General features: G+C 35.5%; 1 protein-coding gene across 1 annotated transcript in view; it reads left to right on the forward strand.

Moving 5' to 3' along the window:
• The window catches only part of LOC102270097 (bifunctional heparan sulfate N-deacetylase/N-sulfotransferase 4), a 284,219-nt gene extending 279,842 nt beyond the window's left edge, over positions 1-4,377 (forward strand). The window contains exon 13 of the mRNA XM_070372913.1: positions 4,258-4,377. Coding sequence (XP_070229014.1) covers positions 4,258-4,377 — 120 coding nt within the window. The remainder of the gene's footprint in view (positions 1-4,257) is intronic.
• The last annotated feature ends 11,784 nt before the right edge of the window (positions 4,378-16,161 follow it).

Consider the following 16,161-nt stretch of genomic DNA (forward strand, 5'->3'; position numbering starts at 1 on the left):
CAAAAAAGGTCTTCATGACCCAGATAATCACAATGGTGTGATCACTCACCTAGAACCAGACATCTGGAATGTGAAGTCAAGTCGGCTTTAGAAAGCATCACTATGAACAAAGCTAGTGGAGGTGATGGAATTCCAGTTGAGCTATTTCAAATCCTGAAAGATGATGCTGTGAAAGTGCTGCACACAGTATGCCAGCAAATTTGGAAAACTCAGCAGTGGCCACAGGACTGGAAAGGGTCAGTTTTCATTCCAGTCCCAAAGAAAGGCAGTGCCAAAGAATGCTCAAACTACCGCACAATCGCACTCATTTCACATGCTAGTAAAGTAATCCTCAAAATTCTCCAAACTAGGCTTCAGCAATATGTGAACCGTGAACTTCCAGATGTTAAAACTGGTTTTAGAAAAAGCAGAGGAACCAGAGATCAAATTGCCAACATCCTCTGGATCATGGAAAAAGCAAGAGAGTTCCAGAAAAACATCTATTTCTACTTTACTGACTATGCCAAAGCCTTTGACTATGTGAATCACAATAAACTGTGGAAAATTCTGAAAGAGATGGGAATACCAGACCACCTGACCTCCCTCTTGAGAAACCTGTATGCAGGTCGGAAGCAACAGTTAGAACTGGACACAGAACAACAGACTGGTTCCAAATACGAAAAGGAGTATGACAAGGCTGTATATTGTCACCCTGCTTATTTAATTTATATGTAGAGTATATCATGAGAAACACTGGACTGGAAGAAGGACAAGCTGGAATCAAGATTGCTGGGAGAAATATCAACAACCTCAGATATGCAGATGACACCACCCTTATGGCAGAAGTGAAGAGGAACTAAAAAGCCTCTTGATGAAAGTGAAAGAGGAGAGTGGAAAAGTTGGCTTAAATCTCAACATTCAGAAAACTAAGATCATGGCATCTGGTCCCATCACTTCATGGGAAATAGAGGAGGAAACAGTGGAAACAGTGTCAGACTTTATTTTGGGGGGCTCCAAAATCACTGCAGATGGTGATTACATCTGTGAAATTAAAAGACGCTGACTCCTTGGAAGGAAAGCTGTGACCAATCTAGATAGCATATTCAAAAGCAGAGACATTACTTTGCCAACAAAGGTCCATCCAGTCAAGGCTATGGTTTTTCCAGTGGTCATGTATGGATGCGAGAGTTGGACTGTGAAGAAAGCTGAGCACAGAAGAATTGATGCTTTTGAACTGTGATGTTGGAGAAGACTCTTGAGAGTCCCTTGGACTGCAAGGAGATCCAACCAGTCCATTCTGAAGGAGATCAGTCCTGTGTGTTCATTGGAAGGACTGATGCTAAAGCTGAAACTCCAATACTTTGGCCACCTCATGGGAAGAGCTGACTCATTGGAAAAGACTCTGATGCTGGGAGGGATAGGGGGCAGGAGGAGAAGGGGATGACAGAGGATGAGATGGCTGGATGGCATTACCGACTCGATGGACATGAGTTTGAGTAAACTCCGGGAGTTGGTGATGGACAGGGAGGCCTGGCGTGCTGCGATTCATGGGGTTGCAGGGAGTCAGACATGACTGAGTGACTGAACTGAACTGAACTGATACCATGCATGGTAGTGAGTTGAGCCATGGAGAGTAAACTGTTCTGATCAACAATTACAACATGTGGTAGGGAGGTTTTTCCATATCACCAAGCAAGGCTCAGATACCAGCTGGGTCTCCAGAACCCAACACAATACTGACACTCTCTACAAAGAGAGAGTGTGTCAGGTCCCACAGGGAAAAACAGCAACCACCTCACATATCCAGATACCACTCTAATGGTAGAAAATGAAGAGGAACTAAAGAGCCTCTTGAGGGTGAAAGAGGAGAGTTAAAGAGCCGATTTAAAACTAAATGTTAAAAAAAGAAGAAAAAAAACTGAGATCATTGCATTCAACAGCTTTACTTTATGGCAAAGAGAGGGAGAAATGGTGGAAGTAATGACAGATTTCCTCTTCTTGGGTCTAAAATTACCACGGATGGTGACTGCACCCGTGAAATCAGAAGACATTTGCTTCTTGGCAGGAAAGCTATAACAAACCTAGACAGTGTGTTGAAAAGCAGAGACATTACTCTGCTGGCAAAGGTCCATATAGTCAAGGCTATGATCTTCCCAGTGGTCAGGTACGGTTGTGAGAGCTGGAGGCATAAAGAAAGTGTAGCATTAAAAGAATTAATGCCTTCAAACTGTGATGCTGGAGAAGACTCCTGAGAGTCCCTTGGACAACAAGATCAAACCAGTCAATCTTAAGGGAAATCAGCCCTGAATACTCCTTGGAAGGATTGATGCTGAAGCTGAAACTCCATTATTTTGTGATCTGACACAAACAGCTGACTGATTGGAAAAGTCCCTGATGCTGGGAAAGATTGAGGACAGAAGGAAAAGAGGGTGTCAGAGGATGAGATGGCTTGATGGCATCACCGATGCAATAGACATGAACTTGGACAAACTTCAGGAGATGGTGAGGGACATGAAAGCCTGGCATGCTGCAGTCCATGTGGTCACAAAGAGTTGGACATGACTGGGCAACTTAACAACAAAAACAAAAAGCCACTTCATTAACATAACAAAGTATACCTTTACCATTATCTCACTTTGGAAATTCCAAGTGCGCCTTGTGCCAGAAATGGAGTCAATGACCAACTATATATTTCTTATTGTAATTCAAAATGTCACAATAGGTTACAGGATAAAACAGTTATTATGAGCCTAGATTTATTATAAGAGAGTAAATTAGTTATGGTCACTTGTTTATAATAAAATATATAAAACAATATCAAACTGCAAAAAGGCAGGGGAGAAAAATCTATCAGTAAAAGTTATGAGAAGACAGAAGGATTGGAAAACTAGGTAGCAATCAACTGAGCAGATATAATGAGTTATCTCTCCTAAGACAGTGTGGGCCTAAGGAGGATGGAAGTGATTAGGTGTTACTATGGAAATAGAAGAACCAGAAGGTTCTCAAACTACACCTTTGAACCCAATAATTTCAAAAAGGCTTCAAAAATCACGTTGATCTCCCAAGAAATCAATGTAACAACTCCACTACTTCTATAAACATCTTATCCAGAATTTGAAGTGTTCACAATCCACTCGAAGGGAAGAAATGTGGTGAAAAACCTAGTGAGCGGACAAGAAAAAAAGTAGTTATCTGGAATTCATTTCCACAGTATATAAGTTGCTAAGGGAATTTTAGGAGGAAAGAGACTAATTTGTGCTAAAATATTGGGAGGGGTTTAAGAGAGATGGTTTAAGTTTGACCAAATGGAAACGGCTGCCCATATTTCACAGGAAAAACATTCACCTCTATTATTTTATCAAAAAGACACAGAACTATGTTCAATGGATTCTAATATAAGATAAATGACATCCAGAGAAAAACCCATTAACAAGTTTTTTGTCTTCTTGGAATAAAATAAACTAAAACCACAGACTTATTTTATAATCCTTTTTTCAGCCGTTCATCTAAAAATTGTCAATCACTCCAGCTTGGTTAGGAACATAAAAATTCCAAGAAAGATCACTTTAATGACCTTTATAATAAGACCTTGTAATATTTGTGAAGTAGAAAAGCTTAATGGTTTTTCAAAAAAATCTGTTTTGGTCCTAAATAAATATAGAAAGCATTTTATAACATGGCAAGTTATTTCTTTAATCATGAAATTCAGCTTTTATGATTATGTTGACTGATTATCTTAATGCTGTGACCCAATTTTACAGACAGTGACCAATTTCATAAACCTAAGTGTTTCTTTTCGTAGATTTTGTGCCACATCTGGTCTCTACTTACCTCATTCTTCTTTAGTATTACATGCCTCTCATCAACCTCTTCACCAGTCCCTCAGTAAATAAGTGTGCTTTATATTGAGTGGGACACCATGCCCTCCTCACTGACAGATGGTATTTAATGTACAAAAATATTGACTCAATGTTGTATACCCAAAACTAATATAATATTGTAAGTCAAATTATACTTCAGTTTAAAAAATTCAAAAAGCTAATTCTCCAAATGCTCTAGGAAAAATAAGCTATATAAGTTATTCCTGGACCCATTTTTATTTTGCAACAACTTACCTTTAGGAAATCTTTCCTAAAGGTAAAAATAAGTGGCATCCGTGGGAAAATAGAAAGAAATGCCTGTTTTATATGCAGTCCCATTGCTGGAGAATTTCTTAATAAATTTGCAAAATCTCATTTAATGAACTAATAACTCCCTTTGTCTTCTTTTTGCTTTCAGTCTAGAACCTTCCTCTCTAATTACTACCGAGATCATAATGTGGAACTGTCCAAACTGTTACACAGACTGGGGCAGCCTCTACCATCATGGCTGAGACAGGAGCTTCAAAAAGTGAGATAGCACTGGAGAGGAGAACTAAGACTCACAAGACACTGACTTTTACTATGAAACCGAAAAGCAAACTCCCCATCTTTTATCCCTTTAATGCATTTGTGATTGTCAATAGAGGACCGTGTGAATAAATCTCCTATCTTTTTCATAAAAATGAAAACTATTATATATGCACGCATTGGCGATTACTAGCATAATTCCTATGTGAGCTTTTGGGAAATAATGTGGGCTTTTATGGCATTATCCAGCTTCCAGTGTGGGGATCATGACACAACCCAGTTCCTCCTTTAACCATAAAATTTTGGAAACTATGTTTTACTGAGAACCCTGATTATATGCAATTGACAAGTTGAAATCTTAAGAAACACACTGTGATATCTGTAAATGAGACTGGTAGTAACCCAATATCAGAATTAAGGGTATACATTTTCCCTTGCTAATTTGAAAACAATTTTGCATTTGTTGTGAAATTATCAGTGTAATCTTATGTTCTTATTTTGAGCAGTTATTATTTATTCTATTTATAGAGTAAATAAAATACATTTTCCTCTGTTAATCCTCTTTAGGAACGTCTTTGACTTGCCCAAGTTGTAAAGTTGTAACCTCCCACATGCTTGATCTGTTTTGATCTTGTAGGAGGATACCATCTGCAAGTAGCTCATAATAGTATTTTATCTGGCCAACATGCAATTCTCGGTGAATTTTGCATTGTGGTTCCAACACCATCTATCAGAGATTTGGGGGATAAATGACTGTGAAAGTGCGTACTTTACATGATATTAACTACTATGTGTAAGGCCATCTTTCCATGGGTAAAAATCTTCAGTTCAGTTCAGTTCAGTTCAGTCGCTCAGTCGTGTCCGACTCTTTGCTACCCCATGAATCGCAGCACGCCATTACCATACTATTAATCTAGGTATTTCCACTTTGATAATGATGTAGTATTTATATATTTTTTTCTCTATCCCAGAAGGAAAAAAAAAAAAACTTTATTGATAAGGCTGGAATGAAAATACTAATATGTGTTTACAGGTAGAGTGAGGCACTCGTGCCTTTTGTATAGTATATGTCAGTCATTTAAACCATGGACTTTTATGCATGCCAGTGCATATACTAATGCAGAAGATTATGTTTTTAATGCCTATTTAACAGAAGAAATGTAATCTAAAATTTACCTCTTTAAACACCACAAATTCTCTAAATTAAAACCTATTTCTCAGCCATGTCATCCAAAAATTAATTTCTGGAGAAGAAATGATACTCTTCCTGTCTTAGAGTTGTAGGTTACTCTCCCATTTGGAAATTGTCATGCTAGTTGAATGGTTGTCTCATTTGTCAATGAAGATACGTTAAAGCTTTGTTAATCTTTTCAGTGATACATGAGGGTAAAATTTAAACAGAACAGAAAATCAAAGTAAATTTGGAACGTTACCTATGAATTCATCCTTCACCAGAGTAATTTTTCTACAGGCTGTAAATAACATTATGCTTGACATAATTCTTCAAAGGAAATGGAAGATCTTTGTTTTTGTTTATTTGTTGTTTGTGGTTTTAAGCAAACAATTCAAGTATAATCTAAAAGAGAACCAATAATTTTTACATAGTTTATTTCGGGATTCAACTTTGGATTTGTACTTTATTAAGATTTTTGTTTGCTTTTCGTTTTCCTACTGCATCTAAAGGCTCTCTCTATTTTTCAGAAAATGTTAAGATTTTTTCTGGGCATGTGTTGATACAAACCACAAACTGATGCTTTTGTTGATTCTTTGTTAGGCATGAGGCTTAATTTCTCAATCTTACTGTTACTTAGGTGAGCATGTGCTTGATAGCATTCCATTAAGCACACTAAAATCATAACAATTGTGTATTTAGAGCTCTAGCTTTTTTGTTAATTTCATCCAGTTTGCATTCTAATTTTTTCTTTTGTGAACTAGAGATTAACTTTTTTCCCCCATAGATATTTATAGAAATCAGATGAGATACTTTTCATATTGGGTAAAATTCATGTAATTAAGAGTCCAACTTATCTCTAGATTTTTTTTAAATGTAACTAATTTTCAGCATTTTCTTATTTTTTCCAAGTAATATATACAGTATCATTCACCTATGTGCAGAGAGCTGGGAGAAAAATTCCCCCAAATTCCAAGTTCATCTAGTCTCTTCTCCCCTGGTTCATTTCAATCAGTGTGTACATTTTTCTTACTGAGACTGATAATACAGACAAAACAAAATTTAATTATGTAATTCATCTCTTACAGTGAACTACTTAGAGGGACTCTGGGCTGTGAGATTATAATAAATCTGAAAACTTTCAGTTTTAAGAATATCTTCGTTTTCCCAAATTTCACCCACTGGCTATTGAACTATTGACTCAAGATTTAACATACATAATTATTTAACCTTCTAAATAAATTATCTTCATTTTGAATGACATACTTTTTAAAATTTTAAAGAACTTCCTAAAACCTTTAAACAAACAAGCCAGTATCTTCTCTTCATTCCTTCTTTTTCTTTATTCCAATTGCTTAATTTACAAATATAATAATTGATTACATTAATAAAGATGAGACAATATCTGATATAAATCTATATCAAAATATGTGTGCTTGTCAAATACCAGTCTCTAAAAATTACATTACAAATCTCATGCAAAAACAAATTTTGCTTGTATTTAACAATGGCCTCAAAATAATTAAGCAACAAGGGAGAATGCTAGAGAAGAAAATATATATTCCTCTAACACTGTATTTTTTCTAAAAAAAAAAGTTCTCCATCCAATAAGAGATTTTATTTGCCTTGATTTCAACAAACCCATTCACATGTACCTTATGGAGTTTTCGTTCTTCTGTCTCACTGTTTTAATATGACACAAAGTAACCTGTTGACCATGAGTGTTGATTCAATTATGCGAGCAATTTATAGCCCAATGATATTTTGAAAGCCTGTTTTTGGTGGCTAGATAACATATTAACTATTTGCTTGGTGGAGTTTGCTTGAAAACAATTGTGGTCAATAATTTTAGAAATAAAGAAATCAAACAGTCTTGCATATATGGTTTAACTTCAACTATAGGAACACAGCTTGGCCATGAGAACATATATATAGTCTATAGATGATGAGTGTGTGTGTGTATATATATATATATATATATATATACACAAATGATTATATTCTTGTGTGAGCCTGTGAGGTGAGCAGGAAAAGCAGAAAGAGAACTCTGCATTTACTGAAATTGTTAAATAACTGATGTGTTAATAGTACATGCATAACGTATCTTTGGTTCTCATTTCTTCAGAATAAATACTATTGCTGGTATGGTCACTAAAGTAATGTTGTTTCTCCTCTGAAGCCCAAAGTTTTAATCAACAGATGAATCTTTTTCTTTCCCTTTTCCTTCTTTTGCTCTATACACACTCCCTGAATTCCAAACATATAACAAGTGTAACCAGGAAGCTAGGAGAGTGGATTTGGGGTATCTGGGTTTTACATCTCAATCCTGCCTTGAGCAAATTGTGTAGCCTCAAAAATTTGTGGAACTTCTCTGAGTCACAGTTTTCTTTTCTGTAAAATAGAGACAATGGAGTATTACTTACTGGGTCATTGTAAACATTAAATGAGAATATATTTAAACAACTAACTACAATGCCTAATGTAGTTATGCTGAAACATGTTTCTTATAGAAATAATGTATAATATTCAAACCACTCTTTCTTGATTCATCAAACAAGTATATGTTTTTCTACTCCCTTTAATAATAAAGCATATATATCTTAAACATATAATTAACTGTATTTGGTTAAAAATAGAAATTTTCTTCACCATCATTATCCAAAAAAAATTTTTGTATGGCTCCCTGATATTATTTTGATAAGTATTCAGAGCAAAAGTTTTCCATCTCAGTCCATTCTATTAAGGTCTCTTTATCCATTTCCTCCTACTTACTTCTCCCTCCGTTTATCTAATAGAATATCTCCCTTGTAAATCTCTCTCTTCAAATTTTTATTTAGCTGGCTTCCCTGGTGGCTCAGCCAGTAAGGAATCCACCTGCAAGCAGGAGATCCAGGTTCGGTTGGAAAGATCCCCTGAAGAAGGAAATGGCTACCCACTACAGTCTTCTTGCCACTATCACCAAACCTATAGCTTTATATTGAAGAGATAAATGCTGTTCCCTCAGATAAGACCCTGAGGACACATGGATCCCATTTCAGTAGCATGGCAAAGCTGAAATGAAAGACTACAACAGACTTAGGTAATAAGAAGTTATGCCTTTGTCACAGGTAACATACAATACATACAATCTCCAACCGCTTCTTCCCTCAGCCAACTTCAATCGATAGAAATAATAAAGTGAGCATTTATCAGCATGCGTGCTAGTCTCTGAAATGAACCAATGAATAAGACTCCCTCGTGATTTCTGTGACAAAGTCTATTAAACTATTTGAATTATTTCAACCTGAAGAAACCCAGTGCATAATGTGGTACATAGATTTCTGAAGCCAGAGTCACAGTTCAACTCCTTGCAATCCCACGGAGGCCTGGCGTGCTGGGGTTCACGGGGTTGCAATGAGTCGGACACGACTGAGCGACTGAACTGAACTAAACTGAACTGAATCCCACTTAGCACTGTGTAAGTTTCCTTAGGCACATTCCTTACACTCACCGTGCTACAATTGTCTCAGCTCCACATTGTGGATAATAATAACAGCCACCTCTTGAGGTTATTGTGACAATTATGTGAGTTAAAATACATAAAATAGTAGCTGGCCACTGTAAGAGTGTTTGCTATTGTTAACTATTTTGTGCGTTATCTATTTTAGATGTACAATACTCATCTTAAAAAAGCATGTCCCAAGAGAGTTGGTTTCATATAAATTTAATTAAGTATATTCAAATCACAAGAATCCACAGCCACAAGACAGTTATAGGTAATAAGAAGGCAATAACACGGAATCACTTAAAACATCTCCACATTTTAAAATTCTAATTCTGTCAACTATTTTTATATGGGTGACCAAATCATGGGATTCCTCTGAGCCTCATTTCTTCCTGAATAAAGAACTGAGGATAGAAACCCAAGAAATGAGCATGGGATAAAAGAAACTAAAGTCCAAGAACAATGAATAAAAATTTATATTTGAACACTGAAATATGCTCATTAAATTCAAGTTTCCTGGAAGGGATGGATTTATTCATCATAACACTGAGAGAATGTGCAAAGTAGATCATCATATCATCATATTTATAAAAACAACAATGCAATATTGTTTAGGCATTATTATTGAGGAATAAGGGAAAAGAGAAGTTCCCATTGATAAGTTCTAGAAAATATCAACCTAATTTCTTTAAATGGAGAAAAAAAAACAGTGTAATCTATAAATAATAGATCATTGAATGTAACAATATGTGCACATGGGCAAGTCTGCAACTATTTTTGCAAAAAATATTCCACAGAAAACTAAATTGTCAGGACATAAATCTAGATGAGATAGAATGTCCAAATTCCTCATGTGATTCAAATACAGTCTCAGACAACTCTTTTTGAGATTTAAGAGTGTACATATTTAAAGTTTTGAGACCCCAAATATATCTAGATTTCAACAAATCCTGTCAGCTTTATCTTCCAAACTCTTTAGACCCTAAGAATGCTGCATCATACCCAAACTTGGCACCCGAATTCAAGCCCCCACTATCTTCTCAAAGGGAATTAATAACACTTCTCACTTACAGATGTGGGTGCCTGTACCTATTTTCCACATCAATCAGAGCGGTTCTTTGACCACCTTTCCCATCACTTTCCCTTTGTCACCATCTTCAGTTCACACCAGCCTCCTTACTTTCCTCTGAGCATATGCCAAACAGGAGGCCAGAGTTTTCACACTCCCTGTTCCCTTAGCATGAATACAATTTCCCCAGGCACCTCCTCCTCATCCCCCTCCCTCCTTCGAGTCTTAAATGTCACCTTATCAGACAAGTCTTTCCAGACCCCACACCATCAATCTCCCAACTCTTTACCTACTTGGTTCTTCTCCCTACCACACCTACCAACTGACCTATAAATTATTTGTTCATTTGTCTGCTTCCCCGAGCTATATTTTAAGGTTCATGAAAAAAGGGCTTTTCTTTTGTTCATCATTGTGATGCCTCCCTGTGCCTGGAGTTCACTAGAAATTTGTATAAACCCTCAATAAATTGTAGTGAAAATAATTAAAAGTAAAGCCAAGATGCTAAGAAGCATAATACATGTAGAGGACATACAGAAACTGGAAATGTCTTAACAGAAGTTTGGGTATTGACAAGGAAAATGAAGTCAGCAAGAATAAGAATAGGTTTCAAAAATGTGTTCGTCTCAAGACTCTGTCACAAAAGGAGATAGAAGTTATAGAAAGGTAAATTTCCTTTTAATAAAAAATGCTTTTTAGTAAACAAGGCAATTGGAATGATCTTGAAAGAGTAGTAATTTTCACACATTTTTAAGTCTTTAAAAACAGAATAAATTGGAATTTTAAAGGAAAATAATAAAATGAAAATCTCAGCTTTATATTCCCTTCTCATTCTGAGGACTATGATATTAGCAGTAAGAAAAAGGATATAACATTTGATGGAGAATGATAGCTAATGTTTGATTGGTTGATTAATTGTGTAGAAATATTTCTATTTTTCAAGTATTTAATTTATTCTTATATTTAAGAATGCTGCCAACCATCTTATCTACAGACTAGGAAAGAAACTTGTGAGCAAGGGACTTATCTCTAACGCCAGGTAGAAGAGGAGTAATAGTCCTCGTTTTCAGATCAAATCATCTTCCTAGTCAGGAAAATACACGTTATATATATGTATATTTATATATAGTATATATATGGAATATACGGATGTGTGTGTGTGTGTGTCTGCCTTAGTTAGTGCTAGTTGCTCAGTCGTGTCCAACTCTTCACAACCCCATGGATTGTAGCCCACCAGGCTCCTCTGCCCATGGAATTCTCCAGACAAGAATACTGGAGTAGGTAGTTGTTCCCTTCTCCAGGGGATCTTTCTGATCCCCAGGGATCAAACCTGGGTCTCTTGCATTGCAGACAGATTCTGTACTGTCTGAGCTACCAGGGAAGCCCTATATACACAAATCCATATATAAATGAGTACACATTATCATGTGTATGTGTGCTGTAATAATACAGAGCAGTAATCACATCTCCAATATAGGAAGCATGCCAAAATATTATGGTTTGGAAAAAAACCCTGAAATTTATCATCACTGGGAATGCAGTACTATTATCTTTTTCAAGCTGTTTCACTTCTAACAGCAGCAAATAAATACTTTTATTTTGTCTATAGCATTTTATTCTTCACATTATGACACTTATACTACTTATCACCAAATTCTTTCTTTCTAGTTGATTTTACAATTCATCTTCTCCAATAAAAGTTTTATAACAGGAATCTAATGAATTAGACCCTACAGAAAGAAAAGCAAATTGGTCTGTTTCGAAGCTCAAAGCTACAGCAGTAAGTTCTATGGATTTATGGCAAACTCCTCCACTGCTCCCGAGAGGATGCCGAATGCATTGTTTCCTAGCCTCCTTTACAACTTTTTTTAAAAGGAAGAAACTGCTCAGATCTATTCCACTAGAATCATAAAAGACCCAGAATTCACAGAGCAGCCAAATAAGAAAAGTCATCAAAAAGATGAGCACTGGAGAAAACAGTGATTGTGTGGGATGCTAAAATACGGCATTCAGGTACTGGTCTTAGAAAGCCCATCACATGAAGAATCCAGGAAAACAAGGAAAGCCACAGAAATAAACCTAACTCTTTGGGGAAACATCAGAGCAGTTCCGGAGGGTAGAATTGGGCAGGTCAGGGCATCCTTGTGACCCAAGAAGCCTAGAAGAGAAGCAGCACCCAGGACATCAGAGATTGTGGCTTGCATCTCAAAGAGCACAAAGCGAGAAACTTATAAGAGGGTTATAAAATAAAATCCTTGACTTTATCCGTTGTTAAATTCTAGCAAGGGATTGTCTTTTATTGTTGCTGCTGTTTACCTTGCTAAAGTGAAAGTCTTAGATCTCAGTCAAATCGTGTCTGACTCTTTGCGACTTCTTGGACTGTAGCCCACCAGCCTCCTCTGTCCATGGAATTCTCCAGGCAAGAATACTGGAGTGGATTGCTATTCCCTTCTCCAGGGCATCTTCCCAACCCAGGGACTCAACCTAGGTGTCCTGCATTGCAGGCAGATTCTTTACCGTCTGAGTCACCACGGAAGCTCCTTACCTTGCTAGGAGGAAACCAAAGAGATCTGGAAAGGTCACTTTCTCTTAGACACACTGATGCTTACTAATTTCTGTAAAGGCTGCAGGTCTGCTACATATGTCTTGATGTTAGATTTAGATAAAAAAGAAAATAAAACCTCAAATCATTGAATTCATTGTTAAAATAAGTTTAAAAATAGGAAGAAAATTAAGCATAGCATTTACATGATTAAGCAAATGGCATTCATTTTAGTTGATATATAGGTGATAGCTACTTCACATCCATAATTTATCGTCATAATTTAGCAACCAATAATTTAATTTAAAAGGATTTTGAATGTGAATGGATCAAGTGGAAAGTACAAACGAAAAGTTGCTAAAAATCCACCGTTTTCCTTTTTAACATGCTTAAATCATATTTAAATAAGAAAACAAAGTTATTGTGGGTAATTAGGATAGTATTTTTGATTAAAATAATCATCATAAGGTTCTTCAAATGAACAAGAAATTTGGGAACAGTAAATAATAGGCAAACTTTAACATACTACATTGGTAATATTATATGAAGTTGCATTTTTCTTAGCATTTATGAAGATAAAATAATAACAAAAAATGTTTGTCCATGACACCCAAATACTTAACAGAAAGGTTTTTTTTGTCTATGTATTATATACTACTGACTGGTCCATATATAATTAAAAGCATATTTTAATTTAGGATACATTTGTTCATATTGACACTATTCTGCAATTGTACAGTCACCAATTTTATTGAGCAAATTAGCCTCCATTCATATTAATAAAATTGTTTCAAGTGTATTATGTATTATATTACTACAGATAGGTATTAGAGGTGCTTTCTATGTTTGAGAAAAAGTCCCCACCAAATATTAACATGCCTTCTACTTCTCCCGGAGGAATGCTGGTGCCTCATTATCCCACAGTAAACCACTGCTGCCATGTCAAGTCACAGCAGTTGTCCAAATTTCTCTCCTTCATTCCCCCTACAGACTTAGCGTGCCATTTTTACGAAGTTTTAAAAATGGGCCATTCATGTACTTCTACTGAAATATTATTGCACCAGTATTAAGCTTTGTTGATCAATAGAGCTTTTAGTTTATATTGTTAGAATTCTTTTTTCTTCAAAAGTTCTGTCTCTTCTTGTTTATTCTCCAACACAATTTTAGTACTTGAGAAAAGTAAATAAATACATTAATTCTATTAATGTTTTCAATGGAACTGCATTATATATAAAATGTAATTTAAAATATCATTAAATCATCCAGTCTTTCCATCAAAAATATTGTGCAGTTGTCTTCTTTTTGTATAAAATTATTATATGTGTAATATAAGATTTTAGACATGCTTATTAAGACATCTGTGTGTGTGCTAAATTGCCTTAGTCACATCCCACTGTTCGCGACCCTGTGGACTGTAGCCTGCCAGGCTCTTTTGTCCATGGGATTATCCAGGCAAGAATACTTGGAGTGGGTTTGAATCAAACTCATGTCATCTCATTAATATTAATTAGTCCCTAGTTTCCTCCATGCATTATATAATTTAGCTGATATTAAGCATGAGGAAATTTTTTCCCCAGTGTTATTTCTAAAGTAATAGTTTTCATTATGGGGAACCTGGGAGAGTTATGAAAATCTTTGAATTGTTTTGGTTTGGTACTATCTGATGGCTTTCCAAAATTTTTGTTTTTTTCAGTTGATTTGAGTTTCTTGGATAGCAATTTTTGAAATAAAACAATCACATTCATTTTATCTCTTCCCTTCATATGGCCATATATCTGTTTTTATTCCATCATTAAGAACTTCAAAAAGGTTGAACACAGTATTTTAAATTAATAAGACATATTCAGTTTGGATAACTTAGATTTTTACAAGTTTGTATTTCGTGGGGGCATATATGAACCTATAAAGTACGTTCAAAGGTAAACTAATTTAATCATTTTAAGTTTTAAAGCTTAATGTAGTTCAGATTTGCTAAATATGGCATTTTATTATATTTAGCAAACTTTATCAAGGTTTAGGCATTAGGGATAAACCCTAGGGACTTCAAAACATAAGTATAAATAAGAAAGAAACATATCTGGAAGGTTTGTAAAATGTGAGCAAATCATGGAACCATTCCTGAAGGAGCTTGTTAGACCTCTATCACCTACCTACAAAGCCCTGTGAGAGTTTCACATACTACAAATGTTAGAGCCATTCAAGCTCAAAATATCGTCAGGATATTATAGACAAAATTGCAGTGATAGGAAGAAAGTTCAGAGATGCCTGTGTATAGCTAAGCTACTCAGTATGAACAGCGCCAAAATAAATTTTTAATTAAAATGACTAACTTTAACATTAATCATTTGATAGAATAATTGGATTAAATTTAAGAGGAATATGCAAGTGACATTTTCAAATGTGCTTTCTATAGTATCTTCTACTATAACAAGAAGACACTGTTATTCATAAGATTGAAAATCATCAAATGAAAAGATAGCTATACCTGGCAAGAGAGTTAAAGTACTATTTCACTTTATAAATCGTGACTTTACACAATGAGATAACAGACAATAAAAACGTATATGGCCATGCTGTTTTATTGTTGAACTATATCTAATATCTTTATGACCACTACCATATTAATCTAATAATTTACTCTGTAAATTTATTTTTATATTGATTTTTCCATCCAGAATATAAAAATGAACACAATAAAATTAGTTGATCTGCTCCTAAGATATATCATTTAGCTTTCACTAATCAGGAAATATAAAAATAAGTGATAACATTGTACTTATGAACTTCTTTCAAAAAACTCCTTGAACCTGGGTCAAAATCAAAGGAATTAACATTTTTTTATAGCATTGATCTACCAATGCCCAGGTCTATGCATATCCATCTGATTGTTTTCAGATCATTAATTTAAATGTGTAGTAAGATGATGCCAACTATTCTCAAATATCCATTCTTTATAATCAGTTGAAATATTTCTTGTATCTCAGACCCTCAGAGAGTCTATATCAGAGATGCTTGAAATTGATTGACCCCTTTCAGATGGATTGACATTTCAGCTATAGCTTCACATACGTGAGTCATTCAGTCACTAAATAGATATTTATGTGTGCGTGCAAAGTCTCTGCAGTCGTGTCTGACTCTTTGCGATACCATGAACTGTAGCCCATCAGCCAACTCTGTCCATGTGATTCTCCAGGCAAGAATATTGGAGGAGTGTGTTGCCACGCCCTCCACCAGGGGATCTTGCCAACCCAGGATTGAATCCACATCTCTTATGTCTCCTGCACTGGCAGGTGGATTCTTTACCACCAGTGCAACCTGGGAAGCCCTTTGATATTATAGAACTCTTAAAACAATTCACAATTGCCACATGTTAATGAAAAAGATACACCTTCTGCCTTCCAGTTGTTCAGAGTAAAGCAAGGGAGGAAGCATATGACCAATCATTTCAATGCAGAATGTTAGTATTCTGTTAAAACTCTCCATGGCTTTACAAGGAGAAATAAGAAGGGACTTGATGGGAATATAATGTAC

This window comes from Bos mutus, chromosome 6 (genome assembly GCF_027580195.1).
Source record: "Bos mutus isolate GX-2022 chromosome 6, NWIPB_WYAK_1.1, whole genome shotgun sequence".
Taxonomy (NCBI): domain Eukaryota; kingdom Metazoa; phylum Chordata; class Mammalia; order Artiodactyla; family Bovidae; genus Bos; species Bos mutus.